Source organism: Macaca thibetana, chromosome 6, assembly GCF_024542745.1.
Source record: "Macaca thibetana thibetana isolate TM-01 chromosome 6, ASM2454274v1, whole genome shotgun sequence".
NCBI lineage: Eukaryota > Metazoa > Chordata > Mammalia > Primates > Cercopithecidae > Macaca > Macaca thibetana.
The window spans coordinates 57,959,238-57,982,884 of record NC_065583.1 but is presented as its reverse complement, the minus strand read 5'-3'; the positions used below and the strand labels follow the sequence as shown (position 1 = coordinate 57,982,884).

General features: G+C 34.9%; 1 protein-coding gene across 12 annotated transcripts in view; it reads left to right on the top strand.

Annotated features, from left to right (window-relative positions):
* CSNK1G3 (casein kinase 1 gamma 3) overlaps positions 1–20,750 on the top strand; it is a 105,424-nt gene extending 84,674 nt beyond the window's left edge. For 8 of the 12 annotated variants that reach the window (XM_050795556.1, XM_050795546.1, XM_050795549.1 and 5 more), the window contains 3 exons: positions 8,778–8,884; positions 9,393–9,416; positions 18,336–20,750. In XM_050795556.1, coding sequence (XP_050651513.1) covers positions 8,778–8,884; positions 9,393–9,416; positions 18,336–18,390 — 186 coding nt within the window. In that variant the 3' untranslated portion in view covers positions 18,391–20,750. The remainder of the gene's footprint in view (positions 1–8,777; positions 8,885–9,392; positions 9,417–18,335) is intronic. The other 4 variants (XM_050795554.1, XM_050795557.1, XM_050795553.1 and 1 more) reach the window with 1 other exon arrangement.
* Positions 20,751–23,647: the final 2,897 nt, after the last annotated feature.

Sequence of the window (23,647 nt, the reverse complement as noted above, 5' to 3'; positions counted from 1 at the left end):
TTCAGTGATGTGTGGTAGACTTATTTGAGTAGATCTATAAAAGTCTAGGGTGAAGGACTTAGAGGTAAGGGTATCTAAATTGTAAAAATTTTTATGACCTCAATTCATATAGTTAGAAAAGCTAACCAAGCAAATTATATTCTATTTGCATAACACAAACTATATTTTGTACATATCTATATATGTTCATATGTTTTTAAGTTTGTGTGTATGTGTGCAAGTGTTTTGCTCAGTGCAACAATTAAGGCACTATTAGAAAATTGTCCTACCATTTCTGTACCATTACCAGATTTATTTTCTTAGCCTCTTCTTACTCGTATGTGATTCCCTGAGGTGGCTCAAAGGGTCAATGAATTTCATTATTCACTCATTATTTCACTACTTCATGTTTATTGTTTCACATGTTTTCACAGAGGTGTTTGAACATTGCTCATTTCTCATTATTTCTAAGAGTTTGCAGCCTACTGAGACTACATTGGACTTCATCCTAATATTCAATAAGTGATCAACTTAATAGATTTCTAGTAATACATAAATACATAGGTAAAACAAAGAATAGTATTTTCATTGACTTCATGTATTTTATAATATTAACTGACACATGATATGATTGACTAATATGACAGCCTAAGTAGGATCATGCCTGAATCCTTCCCACTCCAAAATAAAGACTGAATTCATTTATAATTTATGTCCTGTACTCTTCAAAATTATTTGAAAATTTATGGTATGACCCTTGTGTAATTGGACTAATGAAATTATAAATTAAAACATAATAAGACCAAAGAAAAGTACCTGAAATTTGAACTAATATTATTATAATTGAATACTATGTTTGATTCTAAATGAAGGCAGAAAGGGAAACAATATGTTCTATTAATATTCCTCTCATTGTCTGATGGAGGAGAAATAGAGAAAAAAACTTTTTAGTAATACAAAAGTATGAGAAGAATTTGCCTTGGGCTTCTTTGTGCAGTGATCATTAAATCACCTGTTGAACAAACTTTCAAGCATTGGCTTTGTAGGAGAGGCAAAGACTTTATATGGCAATTATTCATAACAAACATACTAAGAGTATATCATCAGATAGATATTTTAGGAAAGACATTTCCATCATTATAGGTAGCTGTCTGGTGTTGAAATGTGATACAGATTTAAGATATCCAGAAACAGAATCAACAGTTACTTAAAATGACTTGGTAAAACTATGGCTTTCACTCCTCATCAGTGCAGTCTTTTCCTTGGAACTGATCTTTGCTGTCATTGCAGCACTGAAAATCATTCCAAGCTGTTTAGAGTTGACATATAAGATGAAATCTCTTGCCATTTTTGACCTATGGAAAGATCCTCAGATATTTATTTCACATGTACTTTTAGTGGAAATTACCAGCAGAGTCTACATTTGAACTCCCCACCTTTCCAGAATTACTGTATAGCAGACCAGACATAGAGTTACCAAGTTGATGATGTTGCAGTTAAGATCCCAAGCTCTGCAGTCAGATTTGAGTTCAAATTCTGTGCCAAGTTTATTTATTAGTAAATGAGGATTTTAACAATTCCTCTACCTTATGGTTTTGTTGTGAAAATTTTAAAGAGTAATTAGCATAGAGCTTGAGGCTTAGGAAATGTTAGATAAGTAGAATCTGTTGTTTTTGCAAATTAAGAAACTTGAGTAGTAGTTTTATTTTATTGATCTCTGGGAAGTGAAGTATTAGAGGTATAGTCAAAAGAAAGCATTGATGAATGGGATTTTTCTAATTTTATCTCTTTAGTTCAATCATATTAAGTCAGTAGCTAAAAAGATACAGCTGTACATTCGATAAACTTTTTCCATTCACGAGAATAAGAATAATATTCAAATATCTAAAAACTTTATTTTGTATCAGCCTGTGTTCTGGAAAACCCCTAGGGGAATCAAGTGTGCCCCTCTTGGTTCTCTCTTAGAATCATTGGTAATAATAAACATGGCTGAGAAACTCAGACTTAACCACATTCAGTGTCTTGGCCATTCATTACTCAGCAAATAGCTAAGTGTTCGTTATATGCTAGGCTCTTCTAGGTTTTTTTGAATGAAAAGAAGTGTATAAAGACATGGTGCCTGTGTCCATAAAGAAGTCAGTGGAGAAGGCTGATGAACACGCAGGGTGATACGTGGAGATAGCACAGGGTACTAGGAGAATTGATAGGAAAAGCACCTAACCTGGATGAGTCAAGTCTTTCTGGGGAAAGTGACATCTAAACTGAGACATAAAGAATCAGTGGGAGTTAATCAACTGAAGAAGATAGAAGGGGTCAAGAGAGGAGTATACCAGGCAGTGAAGACAGTATGAATAAGGTTGTGGCGAGAGAGACATATTGAGAAGCTGATTTAGTTAAGCTGGTGTGTGTTGAGAAATGAGACTGAGAAGGTATGCTGGAGGTAAATCACAAAGCATCTACCGGGTCTTGTTACTAAATTTGGCTTTATTCTGAGGATAATGGGTAGCCATAAGGGGATTGGGAGACCAAGTTTGATTAGTGTTTTCTAAAGATTGCTTTTGCTGGAGACTAGATTGAAAGGAGACAAGTCTAAATAAGGGATACAGCTGTCAAAAGTCTGTAGTTGAGGAAAAATATTGAGTAGTGGGGATAACAAGAAATGAAAGACTTTGAAAAGAATTAGAAGGTTGAGTTTAGTTGGGTATGGGCCTGAGGAAAAGTTCCGTTGTTACCCCTTTTTGATGTGTTTCTACATGGCAAATCAAGATCCCCAAAATTAGGTTTTAAAATATACCACTGACAACAGATAGTAGTAATCTCTAATTCCATTTTAGCTGTGCTTTTCACTGTAGCACAAATCCATTGAGCTCAGTGCCAACTGAAAATCTGATCCTGTATAGAGGCAACTGTAAGCAAAGGTAAAAAGACAAATATTAAGGACACTGCTGAAAAATTGTTTACATGCTTGTACTATGTACATGTACTATGAATACCTCCTGATTGTTTGGAAATCTCTTATAGTTGTACAGTCTTTGGTTTGAATCTAACGAATAGTGTGACTCTGAGCCCTTGGGAGAAAAAGGGGCAGAATTACAAATGGTGCATATATGTTGTGCAACCAGGCATTGTTGAGGAAAACGAAAGAATAACATTCATTGTTGTAATAAGCAGTCTGATCTTTCAGCCGATAAAGCATCAGAACAAATAAAAATACAGCTGGTGATAACGGAAAAGGATTAGGCAAATGTATCTTGAGATGATAATAAAACATACGTGATTAAAAGTCAAGAGGAATAGTAGATACCATTATCTCAATTACATTAATTGTGAATACTGACCTTTATAAAACATTTCTAATACTAGTTTTAGTCTATAAAATATTTGAAAATGCAGTTATTAACAAGGAACAAAATCTAGTGACTATTACAATCACATCTTTCTATTCATAGTTTTCTGGGGTACTGAAATCTGCAAAAGAGGTTGTGGAAGGAGTATAGTTATATGCCTTTGTTACATAAATTGTAGTTCATCTCCTTTGATCTAGTTTAGGAAATTCCTTATCTATTATCATTGGGGTAAATCAGTATTATGTTTTTTTTTTTTTTTTTTTTGCATTAACATTTACAGTAACATCTCTGAAGACTGGGATGATCAAAGAAAATAATTATCCTGAGTGGGAGTTAATTGAAAATCCATTTTGGCTTATCTTTGTTGAAAGTTTGTGAGCATGTCACTGTGCTTTAGGGTCATCTTTTGCAATACCAAGAATACCAATTATGCCTTTAGTCTTTAGGATATGTAAAGAAGTTGGTTTCATATAGTATATGTATACTGTAACATAGGTTCAGGAAATTATTTGAAGTCACTCTTTTAACTATTAATATATCTCATTAGTGTGCTTTCTTATAGATGCCTTTTAAAAAAGCTGAATACATAAATATATAATGTTTTAGAATTTCTAATAGATGATTGGATAGATGAGAATTTGGCTAATTAATATATTTGGTAAATTCATACATTGTATCAAGGCTCTACTTGGTAATCTTGCTTACAGGATATCAAATAGGAAGACAGGCGGGGCGTGGTGGCTTATGCCTGTAATCCCAGCACTTTGGGAGGCTGAGGCAGGTGATCACTTGAGGTCAGGAGTTCAAGATCAGCCTGGCCAACATGATGAAACCCCATCTCTACTAAAAATACAAAAATTAGCCGGGCATGGTGGTGCACACCTGTAATCCCAGCTACTTGGGAGGCTGAGGTAGGCGAATCGCTTGAACCCGGGAGGCGGAGGTTGCAATGAGCCAAGATTGTGCCACTGCACTTCAGCCTGGGTGACAGAATGAGACGCCATCTCAAAAAAAAAAAAAAAAAAAAAAAGGCAATTAGGAAGACAGTAGTATAACTAATGTGTATGAATTCATTATATTTGGAAAGTACATTAATTGGCTTTTAAAAATCATTGACAATAAAGATACTACGTGTTATGTCTGTACTCTATAAAGTCTATAAGAATAACATCTTTTGGAATTGGATTTGTCAGGCATCTGTTAAGTTTATGATTATGTCTCAGACTTGCTTGTGAGCTCTTTCTCCAATATCCCTCTTAAATTCTGACAGTAAAACTGGAGTCTAGTTGCCTTTTTTTTTTTTTTTTAATCTTCTTAAAATAAGAACCGTAGTAAGTTTCTTTTCAAATTGGGAATGTCAGAGGAAATTTTTTTTTAAGAACAACAACAATCCTGTATAATGCCTGAATTATTTTTTGAAATGTCAAACCTCAGAATATCTGCCATTTTTATATACTTTTAAGAAATCAGCCTGATGTACACTAGTATTTCAGAGACTCATCTTCTAGTTCAAGTTATAATTCTAGAAATGTCACTTAAATAGAATTGTTCTTTAGAATTTGGCTTATAAAAAAATTTGTACATATTTGATTGTTTTAGCCTTCCAGGAATATAATGATATATTATTTACAGTATTATATCTTCATTACTTCTTTGTAAAACCCTTTTGCAAAAAGGCACAAATTTTAAGTGAAAATACTTTTAATGCCATAATACAGTCTCAAGTCACTGGTGTTAAATAGGCCAGTTTTATGAAGGTCAACAACAATATCCTATCTTAACTCTGTTACCACAGTGATTCTATTCTGAGCTTGGGATACTAGTCTCTACTCAGAGGATTGGGGAATCTGGGAAACCCTGGAATATTTACATTAAAGGAAGATGTTGCTTCTTTCTGGTCTGGTTCTGGTCAACCAGGTAAAATGGGATTTGAAACATTTCAATAAAATAAAGTTTACCAAAGTCAGGTTTAAAAAGTCTTCCTCTGTGAACTGAAGTAAATCAGATTATATAATTGCAGTGTATATATAGTCACTGTTGCTAGAAAATGTGTTGTAATTAATGTTGCTAGAATTTAGACTACCTGGGTTTTAAAATTTTCCGTTATGTTGCTTAAAATAAGAGAAGACGTGTCAGAGGAGCTGCCTGTAAGTTGAGGTGGCATCCCTCTACCTTTCTAGGGCCATTGAACAAAAGGGAGGCTAAGAAACCTGTTGAATAGTATGTTGAGAAAAGAGCAGTGGAAATTGTTCAGTGAACTGTTTGATTATGTACTGGATACATGTACTCTGTTCAAGGTAGTGGAGAATATGTGAGATAAGAATACTGCTTTCTATCTCCTTTCCAATTTAGTGCAGAGGCTCTGACATTTTCAAAATTAAGAATAAAGAACCAAATTATGTTCAATAATTAGAACAGATAATTATTTTTAAATGTTTTCAGAGAGAGAGAAATAAAGAGAAAAAATTTACAACTCAATAGAATGACAGAAAGGAGGAAGCAAGTACCCCAGAAAAGGAGAGGCATGCTTAGATGTAAGAGTATTCTTTTCTGTAGATTGCCTTTGAAGATTATCAAGGCAGTTTTGTGTGTTTTCAGCTGTAGGCACAAATGCAGTGTTCATTTCTGAGTACTTACTCCATATAGGATATAGGAAACTGAATTTCTACTATTCCTAAGTTAACTCAAATATGTTGGTTGATTTGTAGTTATTAATACTTTCCTTGGAAATGGAGAGGGTCTTGTTTCTCTACACTAAAGTGTCAGGTCTACAAGGACAGGGATGTTTATCTTGCTTACTTTGATATTCCAAATACCTAGAACAGTGCCTAGCATGTTGTAGACTAAAGTAAGAACTTAATTAAGTTTTAAAAATATAATGTACTATAAATACTACTTTTAAGTCTAATAGTCAGTTGTCAACTCTGTAGCCCATGCCAGTGTTGCTAACCTTTTATTTCATTTAAAGAGATTAGGTAGTGAGTAGGAGGGGCATCAAAGAGAATTCTTAGATTTTTGAGTCTGGAAGTCTAGAAGATGGGAGGGCTTTAACTGAAATGGGAGCCATGGGAAGAGCAATACATTTCAGAGGGAGTAGGATAAATTTTCCTTCAGAAATGCAGAGTTTGAGGTGCCAAACTTGGCTTAGCAAACTGAGGATATGGGTGAGTCGTTAGGCCTAGGGAGTCCTTTACCTAGAGGTGATAGTTGAAGCCATGATTATAGATGAAACATAGTGATAATGATGGCAACCATTTATTGAGCTCTTCCCATATGCCAGGCACTGTGCTTTGTATGTTGACATTTATATATTGATCTCATCTCACCCTCGTGTCAGCTTTGTTAATTAGATGCTACTGTTCACCATTTCATACTTGAGAACACTAAGGTTTAGCAAGGTAAGGTATCTTTCCCAGAGTCTCATAGCTGGTAAGTGGTAGAGCTAGGCTTTGAGTCTAGACCCAACTTACTTCAGAATTTTCAGCGATTGCCAAGTGAGTTGATGTGATGTACAAGAAAATGAGGCACTGAGCAGAGTATCCTGAATACATTTTCTAGGAATCTTTGGTAACCTTTAAGATAACTCTTATTAGGGTTCTTATGTAGGGTTGGAGAACTGATTGCAAGGAGTAAAGGAATAAACACATGGAAAATTTTATAAAAATGGAAGTGGTGAGTTATATACTTTTTTTCCAAAAAGTTTAGTGATGAGGGAAAAGGAAGAAATAGGACAATAAGGTGAATTTGCGGAAACAAGAGAATTTGGGAGAATTTGGGAATTTCCGCATGATTTTTATCTTGTTTCAGGATTTCATTCATGCGTACATGCATTCATTTATTTCAACAAATATTTATTGAGTGCCTATTCTGTGCCAGGCGTAGCAGGAAACAATACAAGGTCTCTGTTGCCCTGGAGCTTAATTTTAATGGAGGTAGGGACGGATGTCAAGAAATACAACAAATAGGCCGGGCGCGGTGGCTCACGCCTGTAATCCCAGCACTTTGGGAGGCCGAGGCGGGCGGATCACAAGGTCAGGTGATCGAGACCACGGTGAAACCCCGTCTCTACTAAAAACACAAAAAATTAGCCGGGCGCGGTGGCGGGCGCCTGTAGTCCCAGCTACTCAGGAGGCTGAGGCAGGAGAATGGCGTAAACCCAGGAGGCGGAGCTTGCAGTGAGCCGAGATCGCGCCACTGCACTCCAGCCTGGGCGACAGAGCGAGACTCCGTCTCAAAAAAAAACAAAAAAAAACAACAAAAAAAAGAAATACAACAAATAAATGAGCAAGCGGATAAGAAAAACACAAACACTGATAAATACTGTACAGATAATTTAAAATAGGGTGTAACATAAAAGACTGTGTCAGCATAGACATTTTTAGCTGTGTGATAGAAAAGGCCTGTCTCAGAGATGCTCTTTGAGAATCTGAAAGATGAGAAGTCAGCTAATAAGTAGGAAGAGAATTCTAGGCAGTGACAATAGATAATGCCAAGGCCTGTAAGTGGGAAGAATCTTGACATACTGGATGGAGGCTAGTGAGCTTCAGAGAAGGTGATGTGAGATCAGAGAGGTAGGCAGGCATCACATCATGTGGGACTTTGTCAATTTGTGTAAGGAGTATAGATTTTTTATTCTAAGTGAAACGGGAAGCCAACAGTTGGAGAGTTTTAAGCAGGGAGCTATATGTGATGTGATTTGCATGTTAAAAGGAGCACCCTGATTGCTGTGTGGACAATACTTTTGAGTGGGGGACAAAGCAGAGGACTAGATAATAGGTTTTTGCTCTTAATCACATAAGATATCATAGTGGCTTGGACTGGAGTCCTTGTATTAACAGAGATGGTAAGAACTGATTAGGTATGGGATATGTTTGGAGAAGGATTTAACAGGATCTGCCATTGATGGATTAGATGTGGGTTTTAAGTTAAAGAGGAATCACAGTGACCCCTACATTTGAACAACTGGGTGAATGATGGTGTTGTCTATTTAAACGGGCGGTTTGAAATGGAGACTTGAGCATAATTGCAGATGAAGTGAAGGGTCCATTAGAAGGAGTAATATTGAAGTTTTTCAATATTCAAGGAAAGTAATTCATGATATAGCAAGGTGCCAAAGGACATAGGCACACAAGAGGAAACTGATTGAGACATACATGTAGGAGTTAGCCTTAAAAACTAGAGGGAAGGAGACAGAAGACAGAGATTTCGAAAAGGAAAGGAAGTAAGTTGAAAAGCACGTATTAGATGACCTTGATCTTTAATACAATGCTAGACCTATTACTGTATTTAGTTATGAACATGTTGCTACCTATTGTTTTGTTCCTCACATTAACTTTCTAATTGAAATACTTTAACCTTAATTATGTTTATCCTTGTATAACCTATTTAGTATGTATGTATATTTATGAGTGTGTGTACATATGTATATATATAAAAAATTTTTTTAAACAGGTTGTAAGTTCTACAAATGGAGAGTTAAACACAGATGACCCCACCGCAGGACGTTCAAATGCACCCATCACAGCCCCTACTGAAGTAGAAGTGATGGATGAAACCAAGTATGTGTTTATTTTACTTGTTTTAGTAACTCTCTGTTTTTAAATTATGCATGTTTGAGATTTATAGTTACATACAATTATTTCAGGAAATTTTTTTTAGGTAATAGGTGCATGCAAAACAAGTGGTATACTTAATTATTTTAATCACTAGAATAAGTTTAAAACAGTTCTATTCCAGTAAATATTTTAATAATACAAAATATTTAAGAACTGTGTTCAAATTCTTATAATTGACAGCGTTATTTTTAGCTTTTGAGTTTTAGGAGTGTTGATGCATGGAAGTTATTGATGTACTATCAGTCTTTTTTCTGTAAGCATAAGAGTAAATATTAACTTTATAAAATGCATGTTTTAATATTTTGAATTGGTTTTTCAAAACATAAATTATAACAACATTGCTTGGAAAAAAGTATGAAAAACAATGTGATAATTTCAATGTGGGCTGTTTCTGATTCTCTCTCTCTGTCTCTCTTTTTTTTCCTTGTATTTTTTTTTTTTGTGTGTATAGCTGCCAGAAAGTGTTGAACATGTGGTGAGTCTCAAGTGTAGGCAGGCAGAAATAGCTCCGTTGACTGTAATTTCAAATATTTAGCATCATTTTGTGTATTTTGAAAACAAAACTCTCAACACAGCAATTATAATTGGTAAAAGTTATTCAAAAGTATTTGATATCATTAAGATAGCTCAGAAAAAGCAAGAAATAATTGTTTGAGGAGCTCTTTTGCCTGCTGCAACTTTTTTACTTTAAGTGACATAGATTTGGGGCCACTTTTTAATTGCATAGATGATACACCAACCCTGCTTGTGCTTGTGCATTTGTTTTATAATAGTTTTTATTTGCTGTTTAAATAGATAGATTTTTGCATTAAGCTTTCTCTTTTCTGTTTGCAATTGTTAAATACATGTAGCAGATCTCATCCCCCACAGTAGTATCACTAAAACAGTATTTCATTTACTAACCAGTTATCATTGCCCTTGAATACAATATTGATAAATTTCATGATAACCTTGTAGTGAGAAAGCCATTTTAAAAATCCTCATCTAAATAGTTACTAATAATTGCAGATATTATGGAAAGTAGTATTAATAGAAATAATTGGGGATTTAAATTATTTTCTGACATTTGCCTTTAGTTGTAATACTGTGCTTAAAATGCTTCTGTCAGTTTCAGGACAAATTTTGAGTCAGACTGGGAGTGAATAAAGGAAGTTGCTTAGTTTAGTAAATTTTGAAATATTTTACTTATATCCAAAGACACCTTATATAATTTTCAAAATAATGCTCATTTGCTGGCTGCAAAATTAGGAAACTTTTGTGGATTTTTTTCTTAAAGAGCAGTGATTAAGAATCCATTTTAATCACTTTTGACTATAGAATGTATTGACAGTGTGACTAAGACTAGTGTATTTCAAGATATAATTAGCTGTATACTTGTATATTTTTATGAACCGCAGAAATAAATCCCTGAAAGTATAGTCTTACTTGTGTGTTTTTAAATCAGAGATAAAAACAACAGCTTATCTTTGTGAATTTTAGGTACAATCATAAGACAGGAAAGTAGGGTGGTGGTGTGACAGATTCGACTGCACATGTCCTTTGCAGTTAAACATAGTTTGTAGAATCCTGTTTCTGCCACTGATTTGTTACCTTCAAGAAAGCTTGTTTCTTTTTCTGTAAAATGAAGCTAATAATACCTACTTCATAGGTTGAGAAAATTAAATGTGATAAAGCCCTGGTGTTTTGTCTGGCACACGGCAGGTACTCAATAGCTATTATTACCTCTGTTTATTTCTTCTCTTCCAGCTGCCAGTGACATTTCTCATCTCTGTTTTTGGGCTTGTGCCTCTTTTATCTGTGTTCTATATTTTTACTTCCATACCCATACTCTTCACTGAAACTAGCGGTTCTGTGTTTACATCCTCCTGGAGACTTGCTTTTAATCAAATTTATTAAATTTATCCATTTATTCATTTAGCAGTTACACTGCTGAGGTTTCCGAAATACCTAATACTGTCCTTGTTCTTAAGTACAAGCCAGCAGGAAGATTGCAGTTGTACTAGTATATGTCAGTATATGATTAATATGATGAAAAAGGTATTTTTAAAAATGGTTAGAGGTTGTAAAGATAAAGATTACTTGCTGACATGGATGATCAGAGAATACTTGATGGAAAGTGGCTCTGAAGAATGGCATAGTAATTTATGCAGTTGGGATGAGTGTGGGTGTGTGTTTGGGTCCCTATCTGTAGACACTGGAGGATGTGAAAAAAGGAAGTGGTGGGAAGGCTGTTCCTATAGGAAGCGTTCTCCATTGCCTGCCATATTTCTTGGCATGGCATCAAGGCCTCTCGTACCTGTCATAGTCTGGCCCCTGCCTATCTTTGCAACTCCGTTTTCCATTCTGAACTTTATATAGCATTGGTTCCTTAAATCTGCCTTTGCTATGTTATCCTCTTTATATACTTCCCACTTCTTGAAACTTACTGAATTTCTTGAAAACAAGGATTTTTTTCATCCTCAGATTCCTAGTGGCTGTATGTCCTAATAAATCATTACTAAATAATTAACAATGTGGTATACCCATACAATGGACTGCCATTTGACAATATAAAGAAATGAAATTGAAAACATTGTGCTAAATGAAAGAAGCCAGATACAAAAGGCCACATGTTATGTGAATCCATTTAAATGAAATGTCCAGAATAGGCAAATATATAGGCACCAAAAGATTGGTGATTGCCCAGGGCAGGGAAGAGGAGGATGGGATATCTTTATAGAGTGATGGAAATGTTCTGAAATTAGATAGTGGTGATAGCTGCTCAGTTGTGAATACTAAAACACACTGAATTATATACTTTGAAAGGATAAATTTTATAACGTGAAAAATATCTTAATAAAATGGTTGTTTTAAAAAAAGTATAGCAACTCATGATATCAGTGAAGCCTTACATCAGGTGGGTTAGGTAGGTTACAGAAATCCTCAGAACTTTCCTACCTCTTTGCTGGATAAACATTCTATTTAAACAAGATTTTTTTCTTTAGGTTTATTCTAACATTTCTACAAGTTTATTATTGTGTTCCTCATCTCCTCTTAATCTGTGACTAAGAAATTTGGGCATGATTTTTTTTCTTTTTTAAGAGATAGGAATCTTGCTATATTGCCAAGGCTGGCCTTGAACTACTGGGCTCAAGTGATTTTCCTGCCTCAGACTCCCCAGTAGGTGAGACTATAGGTGCACACCACCATACCCAGCTCCTTTTCTAAATTGCATCTTACACTTCTCTCTGCCACCATTTGACACATAACTAGGGACATGCTTAGAATTCTCTTTCAGAATTTCTTTTTCATCTTTCGTCTTACCTATAATTAGCAGAGATCCTTCTCACCCCACCCCATTAAGTAGAATGTATTCTATAATGCACATTTTAGCATCCTCATGTTTCCTGAGAATAGTACCTCATTGGGGTAAATATTTGATTTCCAAATGATGGAAAATACTCTTTCTCCCATATGGAAAATGATGGGAAAGCTAATTAGCTTCATTAGTAATGAGGTTTTGTCTTTCTTGTTTACTGTAGTTGAGAATTTTAAGACAGGTGATACAAATGATAGCACCTTCATCATTCATTCCAGGTATTTAGGAGAACAAAATAGTTTAAGTATTTACTTTTTAAGTAGTATGAAACCGTCTTTTATTCTTTTTCTTTCTTTCCGTCTTCCAACATTTACTGAACAGATTATCGTGTGTTTGATAATATGATGATTATTAAGGTATGTCAAAGTTTGTATACCATTAGGTTGGATGGAACGTATACCAACAACTTTTATACAATGGTTCTCAACCTTGATTTCACATTATAGTTACCTAGGGAGTTTTAAAAATGTGCTAATATTTGGGCTGTATTTTCAAGGTTTCTGATTTTACTAGTTGGTCTATGGTGGGGCTTGGTTATCAGTATTTTTAAGAAACTTCTCAGGTGACTCTAAGGAGCAGCCAGTGTTAAGGCATTGGTCTAATACAAAGTATTACACGATTGCTAATCATGTAGGAGAGGGATAATTGTTACTGGAGTTCAGAAAATGGAGTATGTCCTCCTAGTTGGGAAGATCAGAAAAGTCCTCATGGGTAAGGATGCATTTACACTAGTTCTGAAAGATGAGAATGATTTGGCAAGGGAAATGGGTGGAAGGAGTCAGGGAGAAGAGGTTGGAGCAAGGAAAGAATTGAACCAGTCCAAGGAGTAACTCATGCAGGCAGAGAATATATGAACACATTAATGAAAATTGAGATAGGCTAATTTCCCAAATCTCAAAGGGCCTTGGTAGCCAGTAAACAAATTTGGACATTATCTTTCTCAGCAAAAGAAAGGAAGCCAAGAAATGACATGTGGTTTTAAGCCAAGAAACTATGATCAGGTTGATCCTTAGGAAAATTAATTTGGCTGCAGTTATGAGGCTTATGTCACTTCCTGGGGTTCAACAGATTGCAGAAAATGGTTTAAGAATATAAATTAAGTTTTCATATGAAACTAGATGGAGAATTTATATTTTGGGTTAGTAGTCTCTAGTAAACAAACTGTTCCTTAAAAAATGTTTTAAGATTACAGTATGGGACCATTTGTTTAGTTTCTATAATACTGAGTGTTCAGGAGTTTGATAGTCTCTAGAACTGTAAAGATAAGTAAAGAATAATATGTTTCCTCAAGAGATCAGTTCAGTGAGGAAGAGAGAGGTATAAAAATTATAATACAAAGTGACAGAGACTGTGTCACTCTTTTGGGAGAGAGCAAATGGATTTTAAGTGGAAAGAACAGCATATGCAAAGATACAGAGGTAAGAAATCCCACTTGGCGTATTCTGGGAATGGCAAGGAGATTTTTTGCTGCTTCTTACTTTTCCCTTCCTTCCATCCATAGTATAGGCCACCTGGGAAGGAAGCCTAATGGAGGATGAGACTAAGAGGAGGGTGGAAATAAGTTGGGAACCAAATTCCAAAGAGCTGTGTGAACCTAATGCTTTAGTCAATGTAGAATCATTGATGAGATTTATGAGGAAAAGGGCATGGCCTTATTTATGATGGGGGCAATTTGGATGACAGATTGGAGAGAGGAGAGACTTAGACTGGGAAGTCCTTTAAAAGGCACTTAGCAGTGCTGGCGGCAAGTTGAAAAGTTCTGAACCAAGCCAACATGAGAAGATGGGAAAATTTTGAAAGTCATTTCAGACTTAAGGGACTAATTGCAAGTGGACAGGGAGGAAGAAGTTGGAGATGAAAATGGGCCTGCAGGCTTTTGCGTGGAGTAATTTTGTAGATGATCTTGTTCTCTGATCTAAACTCTTTTTGCTTAGCTAAACGGTTCCTCGTTTTTTCTGTAAATCGAGATCCAGAGATACGAAATTACACTTCAGGTTTAAACCTTAAGGGGAAATATTCTTTGTGAAATAATTAAAGATTAGATGCCATAAAAGATACTTTCTGTACACTCATCAACCCAGGTCAGGAGAAGCTAGGTCCTGGAGTCCTACGTGGGTAGGTCTAGGAGGTACCAACAGTCTCTCAACCAAAGGGTGAGCAATGAGTCATCTTAGAAGGGATAAATAAGAACATCATATCCAGATAGGGAAACATGCTTCAGTTTCTGGGTGGATTTGAGAGAAGAAAGTATATGACATATATCCAGGAAGACAAGGCAAATAGATGAAGAAAAAGGCAATGAACAAAGGAGAAATGGTGGTGCGGTGTCAATAGCAAAAGCCTTTGTGTGTTTTCGGACTTTGATCCGTTTTGATTGCCTGTTTGTTGCCTAATAGTATTTAAAGAAACTAAAGTTGTTTCTAAAGTTCATCTTAGGACTTAACATTTATTCCCAAATAATTTTAGAGTAGAGATGTAGCTTCACATTTTGAGAGGCTGATGTGGAAGGATTACTTGAGCTCAGGAGTTTGATACCAGCCTGGGCAACATAGTGAGATCTTGTCTCCACTAAAAATAATTTTTAAAAAATTGCCAGCTGGGTGCCTGTAGTCCCATCTACTCAGGAGGCTGAAGTGAGAGGACCACTATTAAATAAGTACTAACTTTGTGCCAGTTTGTTGGGCTATAACTGAGCAGTCCTTTATGAAGCTTAAATTCTAGTGCAAAGGCAGATAATAAATAAAATAATTTCAAAGTAAGAGTAAGTTATTACAGAAAAATAAAACAATAGTGTGATCAAGTGGCTACATGGGAGCAGCACTGTTTCAGATTAAGTGCTGGGGAAGAAGAAGCAATTGAGATGAGACCTGATTTCTTAATTTCTAAGGCTATAAATTAGCTATTTCGGTAATTGCTTTTATCTTAAGAAATAAGCCATAAGGTTAAAACATCAATTTATTTCCTAACTTCTGTAAGTATATCATATTTTTTGCACCTCTCTCTTATCTATGTGTTTGGATGTATTTGTATCACATAAGGCAATGCTGTCCTCTGGTGGTAGTAACTTTAATAGCATGCCAGCTGTACTTTTGCAAATCTGTTATAAGGATGTGTTCTTTATTTAGTGGGATTTATTTAAAATAGATATCCTTTTTAGATTGTGTTTGAATTTAAGGGCCATTAGAATTTATTTGAAAATCTTATTTAGTTTCAAATAAGTGCTTGTCATAGTTCAGTAAAACACTGTTGAAGGAAAGATTACTTAAGTGTGAAGATCTCAACTCTCAGAACTCTCAGTACTGGAAATACAAACTAAGCAAAGTAAATTGCTGATACAAGTGTAGAAAATCTAGGACTTGGTCTTGTTCATCAAAATCTGTATTACATTAAATTACCCATTTCAAAGGGCTAATACAACTTTAGAAAACTTTGAAAGAATCTATTTGGAATTTGAAAGGACAGTGTTTAAGAATAGTGAGCATTATTAAAGGAATTTTATATCAAACAATAAATTTCAATTGAAATATGGCTATATACTTAAATTTAATATTCTAAGTATTTGTTCTGTCACTTCTAAATACCTATTTTATGTCTTGCTTTCTGCCATTTGGACATTTTTCTTCTCTTTTCTAAGTCTTAAATTTAAAGGTTCATTTGGAGTAAAGGATTTTGTTTTTTAGAAAGTAATTGAGATTTGAGAAATATTAGGTAGCTGACAGTTAAAAATAAATTTGACTTATTTTTTAAATCCAGAACAAATCTCTTACATCTGTAGTCTTGTACTGTGGCAGCTCTTCTCTAGGCTCTTGACTGGGTAATCCATTTCCGTTCTTTCTGCTAGTCATCTCCATGAGAGTAAAGTTGATAAACATTCATCATTACATATATTTCTAGTTGAATCTTTATTATTTACATTCCATGGTCTAGTCGATGTGTACTGTTTGGTTTACTTAAAAAATGCAGTTGTGTAATTTGGTTTTCAGTACCCTCATAGTCGTTTCATAATTATGGCAGAAATCACAATAAATAATTTAAAATTATTTTTGACTAAAGATAACGTGGGTAGAGAGATTATGTAATTTAACTGGACAATGTAGATTTCTGTTTACATTTATTTCACGGAAGTATATAAAACATATCTAGAAGTTATGTTATATTCTGTAATCTTTTGCTGGATGGGACACCTGAAGCTATTTTTTTTTTTTTTTTTTTTTTTTTTGAGACAGAGTCTCACTCTGTTGTCCAGGCTGGAGTGCGATGGTGTAATCTTGGCTCACTGCAACCTCCACCTCCTGGGTTCAAGTGATTCTTCTGCCTCAGCCTCCTGAGTAGCTGGGATTACAGGTGCCCACCACCACACCCAGCTAATTTTTGTATTTTTAGTAGAGACAAGGTTTCACCATGTTGGTCAGGCTGGTCTTGAACTCCTGACCTTGTGATCCACCCACCTTGACCTCCCAAAGTGCTGGGATTACAGGCATGAGCCACCGCACCGGGCCAAAGCTATTCTTTTATGAATATAGATTGGTAAGAATTATAGAAACATCTTTATAAGGTCATATTATACACAGTCTGAATTGGGAGCTCTCGGTGATGAAATCACCATGTGTATAAATATACTTTGCTTTTATTACAAAATGTGATTTATAAACATGCCCACACACCCACAGAGGGTTTCAGTGGAAATCAGGGATACCCAACCATGCTTGTCTGTGCCAAAAGTAAACTCAATGTTAGGAAGGGGTTGACTGTTTAAAGGTTAAAAGAAAAGGTGCCTAACTATATGTAGTGTTGTCATGTTGTATATTCTAATAGACTGACTCAGACTGTGAGGCTTTTAAGATAGGTGTGTATGTAATTTTTTTTCTTTTTTTTTTTGGTGGGAGCAGATCAGTGATTCTCATTTTTCATTTCATACCAGACCACAGCATTTTCCCACAGCAGCCTTGATGTGTTGCATCTCCTCATGACTAGAAGAATTTACTGTGAGAGAAACTAGTTCTCTTAAGGATTACATCTAGATTTTTTTTTTAACTTTTTCTTTTAGAGGCAGGGTCTTGTTCTGTTACACAGACTGGGATTCAGTGGCACAATCATAGTTCAAACATTCCTCCCGCCTCCGCCTCTCAAGGAGCTGGGACAACAGGCGGGTGCCACCATGTCCAGCATATGTGTGTGTGTGTATATATATTTAGAGATACTTGTGTATGTGTATATATAGTTAAAGAGAGAGAGAGATTTAGAGATGGGGTCTTGCTGTATTGCCCAGGCTAGTCTTGAATTCTTAAACTCCTGAGCTCAAGCAGTCCTCCTGCCTTGGCCTCCCAAAGTGCTGGGATTACAGGCATGAGCCACTGTGCCCAGCCAAGATTTTTTTTCACCTAGAAATAAAAGTCAGGATTATATTGTTTTGCATATGCAGTTTTGACTTGTACAATGGAATCACCTCAGTTGTGCTACTTTAAATATTAAGCATAGTTTTTACCTTAACTAAACTTTCAATAAACTTGACCTTCTTTAACTCTTAAAGAATTTAAAATTGCCAGTCTTGACATTCTATAAAATGTGTTTTCTGTTTTTCACTTTTTTAATATGATGGAAAATGTTGACTAGTGTATATTGGAGTATCTTTTTATTTTTGGAGTCTAAACTGATTATTGGTAAGAATAAGCTCCCCAGTGTTAGGATCATTATTGCCTTCCTTATGGCTTCAACAATCACATATAAATATCCAGGAGAAAGGGTGAGAATGCATAGAATGAAATTCTCAGTTAGTCTTAGTGAAAAACCTTTTGAATTTAATGGCTCCTTTTTATGTTGCATAGAATGTCTTGCTATTCTTAAAAGGCATGTGGATGAAACATAATAGTAATAACTCTGCCATATTTTCACTAATACATACGCTTCATTGGTGTAATCACTGTTTATCTTGCACTAGACTGTTGCTTTTTATGATCATTTAAGTTAATATGATACAGTCAACTTTGTGACATTTTAGTGCTTTTAAACTAAAAAGAGTGTTTCCCTCATCTGCAGGTGCTGCTGTTTTTTCAAACGAAGGAAAAGGAAAACCATACAGCGCCACAAATGACTCTGGACACAGACAGATCCTGGGGAGTTACTTACATGTTCATCTGCTGTCTTGTGATTAAAATCATCTCTGTAGTGACCACATATATTTTCAAGGACTCACTCTTAGAAACAAAAATGTCATACTTTCATACTTCATTTTGTGGTTGTCTTACATTCTTTTTTTTTTTTTCTAATTGAACTTTTATGGAAGCTTTAAAGTTTTGTCAAAACATGAGTGCTCTGCCCATCAATGAATGGAATGGACCAATGAGGTGGTATCGATGAATATAGTTCTATAGAACATTTTTCAGAAGTTCTTCTGTTGCAGAAAGCATACAGTATCTTAAGTGTCAACCAGTTGTATACCTAATCTGGTTTTTTATAACTTCTGTAAGGGCATAATCAAACAGGAATTTTCTTTCTCAGTGGATAATACAACAGAGAAAACAGAGTTGCCCAAATGTTTAAAAGAAGTTATTCCTTGAGAAGTTCATATTTTGTGACATCTGCATTGATTTCAGTGTTACTGATGGTACTGTTATTCATAAGTCATATTAACATTCTCTCTGTGAAATCATGGTACAGTCACTGCCCAGAGGTACTGAGGAAAAAGCAATATGGGTTCCGCAGATGGTAGTGGTAAAATGAATCTTAAGTAGTGCGGTAAATATGTGCTCTGCTTTTGTTGCACCACCATGTGAAGTACTGTGTTGCAGAAGTGGCAAAAGCGCTTATTTTTTAAAATGCAAAATATTTGTACAATGTAACTTTATGCTTCCAAATAATAATGTATGTTAGACAGCAAGAAATGAATACTTTAAACAGTGATATATGTTGGAGTTACAAAGAAATACACTAAGGAGAGGTAGTAACTGTGAATCTTGTTGCAATGTGTAAGGTGGAAGCCTAAAGAAATCTCACTGAAACTTACTGCTGAATGATTACATTCTCCCCCAAGCAGAAAACTTTGGATGTGCCATGCAATGGTGTCTGTGTAATTATTTTGCTCTTTGATAAAAAAAAAGACCCCCAGCAATAAAAAGTGGGTCACTCTATGCCCTCTGTGCACATTAGTCTCTTGTATTCAACTTTGCTGATTCTCTGGAATTTTCCTACTCTTTAGCATAATTTTGATGATTGAAAAATATTTTGGAAAGGATGGGTCAGGTGCTTTGCCTCCATAGTCTTTTGAAGTGCCTGCATATGAACAACAACAAAAAAAAACTAATTCTGTAAAAAAGGAAGCCCATTCCACTTTTCAAGTATGCTTTGTTTTAAGCCATAAAGACACACATGTAGTTTTGTCACATTCTGCTAGCCAGAATTTTCAAGAAGGGTTAAAACAAAGCCTGGCTAGAAGGATAATTATTTTGAACAAATCTCATATTCATCTTTCATTTATAAAATTGTTACTCCTTCCATGCAGTCTCTTCGTTGTCTTTAAGTGTGTGCCTTCAGGCATGCTTATTTATTTTTATTGTCTCAAGGTAACATTTAAGATTTATATTAAAGTAAATCTACATTTTTTTACTTCATTATTGCATTTACAGGGATTTAATTATACATTGTAATTTATTTTTCTTATTAGCCAAAAGTTTAATGCATTTTTTTGATGAATTAGGCACCCACATGAACACCACAAATCAGGACATTGTTTTTCATTGTTGCTATGAATCCTGTGAATGATCTCTTTTTATTTTAAAGACCTACACTTAACCTAGAAAACATTTGCTGTATAATTTGGTCAACAGTTTCCATTCTATCTATCTGTATACTGTCATGATGTCTTAAACTGCAGGAGTTACATACTGAGTTTATATTTTTATTTGCTTTGAGCAAGGTAGATGGATGTTTTGGCAATTATAATGTGAAACCATTTCTTTCTTTACAGTATTTGACCAAATTTGTGTGTCTATGATATTTGTAAATACATGCGAATATCTGTATTTCTTATCATAAGCCTATTTAGTTTTATTCTCAGTAGGGTTTTTTGGATTGTACAGTGTTTATATGATCTGAACTCCTTATACATAAGAAGGTGTGTATATTAATCCAATTATGGACTTAAAATATTTTAAAAGTATAAATACCCTTATTTGCTGCAAAGACCAGTGTGTAGACATTTGCTTTTTAGCAATATTTTTAAGTGCTCCATTTTAATGCCAAGGAATAAGTCTTTTGGCAACACAAACTGGTCAATAATAGGTAATGCAGGTATGTTCAGGTTAAGCCAACAATGTTTTGCAGTTTTATGCTTATTTTCTGTCAACACTAATGAAGTCAACATTGCCTGAATGTCTGAATAATGAAACACATCCCTGTTTAAAAGTATGTAACTGAAAAAGAAATAAAAAAAAAAATAAAAGTAGTTTTTTTAAACTTGCTCTTTCCCATTTCCTCTAATGATGGGTAAAATAATGTCACTCCCTAATTTAAGATAGGAATTTTAAAATTTTGCTTTATTTAGTTGGTTATATATGAGAAGCAGAGCTAAAGGAATATGCTCTTGTTATTTTGTTTATGTTCTGTTTTGCTTTCTTGAAATCCAGTGGTAAAGAGCACACACTAGAAAGGATCTAAGCTTTCTTTAATATTGAAAAAAAAAATTATACTTCTCTGAACTGTTTAATAGAGCAATAGTTAAATACATCTTCTGATAAATTAAGGGAAATAGAATCATTTTTCCTCTTTGAGAATGGAATCATACTATTATGTTCACAGAAATTAAGCATTATTCCAGTTTTAAGTGAATGACTTTAAAATCATTGCAGATGGGGAGCCCATATTTCTAACAGTATCTCATAGTTTATCATTGTGCTAGGTGCTTTACGGGAGTTTACAAAATGGCATTAATGGTATGCTACTTACTGAGGGATGCTACAGGTAAGATAAGGCAAAGCAGCCCTCTCTCAGCCTGTGAATATTGTGTCCATTAAGCAGCAGAGACCTTCAGAAGCAGGAGAAAGATCTGGAGATGACACATAACTGTAAAGGTTCTATTTAGAAAAATTTGACTTAAGATGGGGATTTCAATCTGAATGAATATATAGTTGCATTAGTCAGAACTCTTTGAATTGAAAGTGACAGAAATTTAACCTGGCTTGAGCAATAAGAGTGTGCATTATCTCATTTAACTGAAAAGTTGAGTGGTAGGACTGCCTTCAAACATGCTTAATCCTGGAGTTAAGACAGGAATCTTCTCCATATCTTTTGGTTTTGCTTTCCTACCCTGCTGTTTTCACTATCAGGAAGACTTTCTATGTGTCATGGTAAAGTGGCCATCCACCATCTTAGTATTCTCAGCAAAACAAAAAACAAAGGGCCATTTTTCTCAATAGCTCCAACAGAAGCCTAAGACTGACATTCCCTTATTGGTTGATGTGCCCACCCCTGAGCCAATTACTATGGACAAGGGAATATTGTTCTCCCAGTGGCTGAGCCTGAGTCATGGTTTGACCTTGAGGAGACACATTGGTGATGGAACTGGTTGAGAAGAGTTAAGAACATTTTTTTCTACTAGAGTACAAATACAATTATAAAGATTTGCTGATATTCAGGATAACTAATTTCTTCTCTGCCTAGCTGTAATACAGACCCACATAAATTATTTTCTTAGGACATTTACTTGTTCATAAGATTACATGGATCATAACCAAAGAAAGGACTATATATAGAAGGATGATCAGGTAATATTACTGGGATATAAAAATGGTTTTGTTAGACCAGTTGTTTATTGGGATACTTATACTTTGATTTCACTTAAATGAACAGACGCTCTGGCACTTCTGCAGACCAGGGGTTGGAAACTTTTTTGGCAAAGTTTAGCTTTGTGAGCCAAAAGGGAAAATTGAGGCTTTTATATATTTAAGTAATGAGAAAGAAAACTTTTCGCATATATTTTATTGATAAAATTCAAAATATATTAATACTTGAATTTTTTTTTGTGATACAGGGCTACTAATGATAATCGAGTGATTTTGAGGGGATAATATCTCACTAAATTGGGGTTCAAAATTAATTGCAAGTATTCATTTGTTAATGCTGGCCTATAATGTGATTTTTTGTATTTCATCTTTGAAAACGTCTTCTCACTCAAATAGATACATCCGTGTACTGTTATCAGTTGTGATTGAGTGTGTAATTTTAATTGATCATATTCATCATTTGGAAGGTATTTATAGAATTCTATTAGATTCTGCTATTATTTGCCTTTTAGCTGTCATTACATTGCATATTAATCACTTCCTATTGAAGGTTAGGTGGATGCTCAATTGTATATTTAAATGAATATTGAAATAGAAAAATTTCCTTTGCACTTGCATTAAGGTCCAGTAGTGCAGCTTGAACAATAGTGGAACTTGGAAAATATGTTCACTACAGGTTTGTGTGGGAATGGAGATCTTGCTTCTTATCTTGATAGCATGGGAAATATATAAAGCCAGCTTGATAATACTTGTGATTTAAACAACATTAGTTGCCATCAAAATGACCTTGTCACAGTATGTTTCACATATAAGTGCCATTTTGCCTTGTAATTATAGGTTGACTTTATTAAAAAGCATTATTAAGTTTGCAGCAAAAGTAATTTCCAAAGCTATTCAGTGTTTGAAAATAGTTTTTGGGTGGTTTTCCTCATTCATAACAATTTCAGTCTTGGTTCTGAGCTAAAAAAGTTACAATAAAACTACCGTTCCAACCTGGGCAACATGGCAAAACCCCATCTCTAAAAAAAATTAGTGAGGCATGGTGGCATACACCCACAGTCCCAGCTACCCAGGAGGCTGAGGTGGGAGGATGTCCTGAGTCCAGGAGTCGAGGCTGCAGTGAGCCATGATTATGATGCTGCACTCTAGCATGGGCGACAGAGTGAGATCCTGTGTCTAACAAACAAAACCAAAAAACTTTACTGCTGCCATCAAACCGCTATGTAATTGGGCAAGTCAGAATACTGAACTTCTATTTCTGACAAAACCAAATGGAACCAATGATGATTAAGATCACAAGTGAATAAAATTTACCATTGACTTTACTAGTTTGATGACATGATATATTTGAATATTTCCCACAAATACCTGCTGATGAATAATGCAGCATGTAACCATTGACTCATTTATTCAACTATGCATTTGTTTGCCACTTCACACATTTTTACCACCATGAATTGCAACACATCTTAGCAGATTCTACTTCAGGTTGTACTAAATTGGTGTTTTCTCGACTTCTTTGAAATATTCTTTCCTGTAGTTATTGTATGCAGACTATTCATAAAGGCTGGT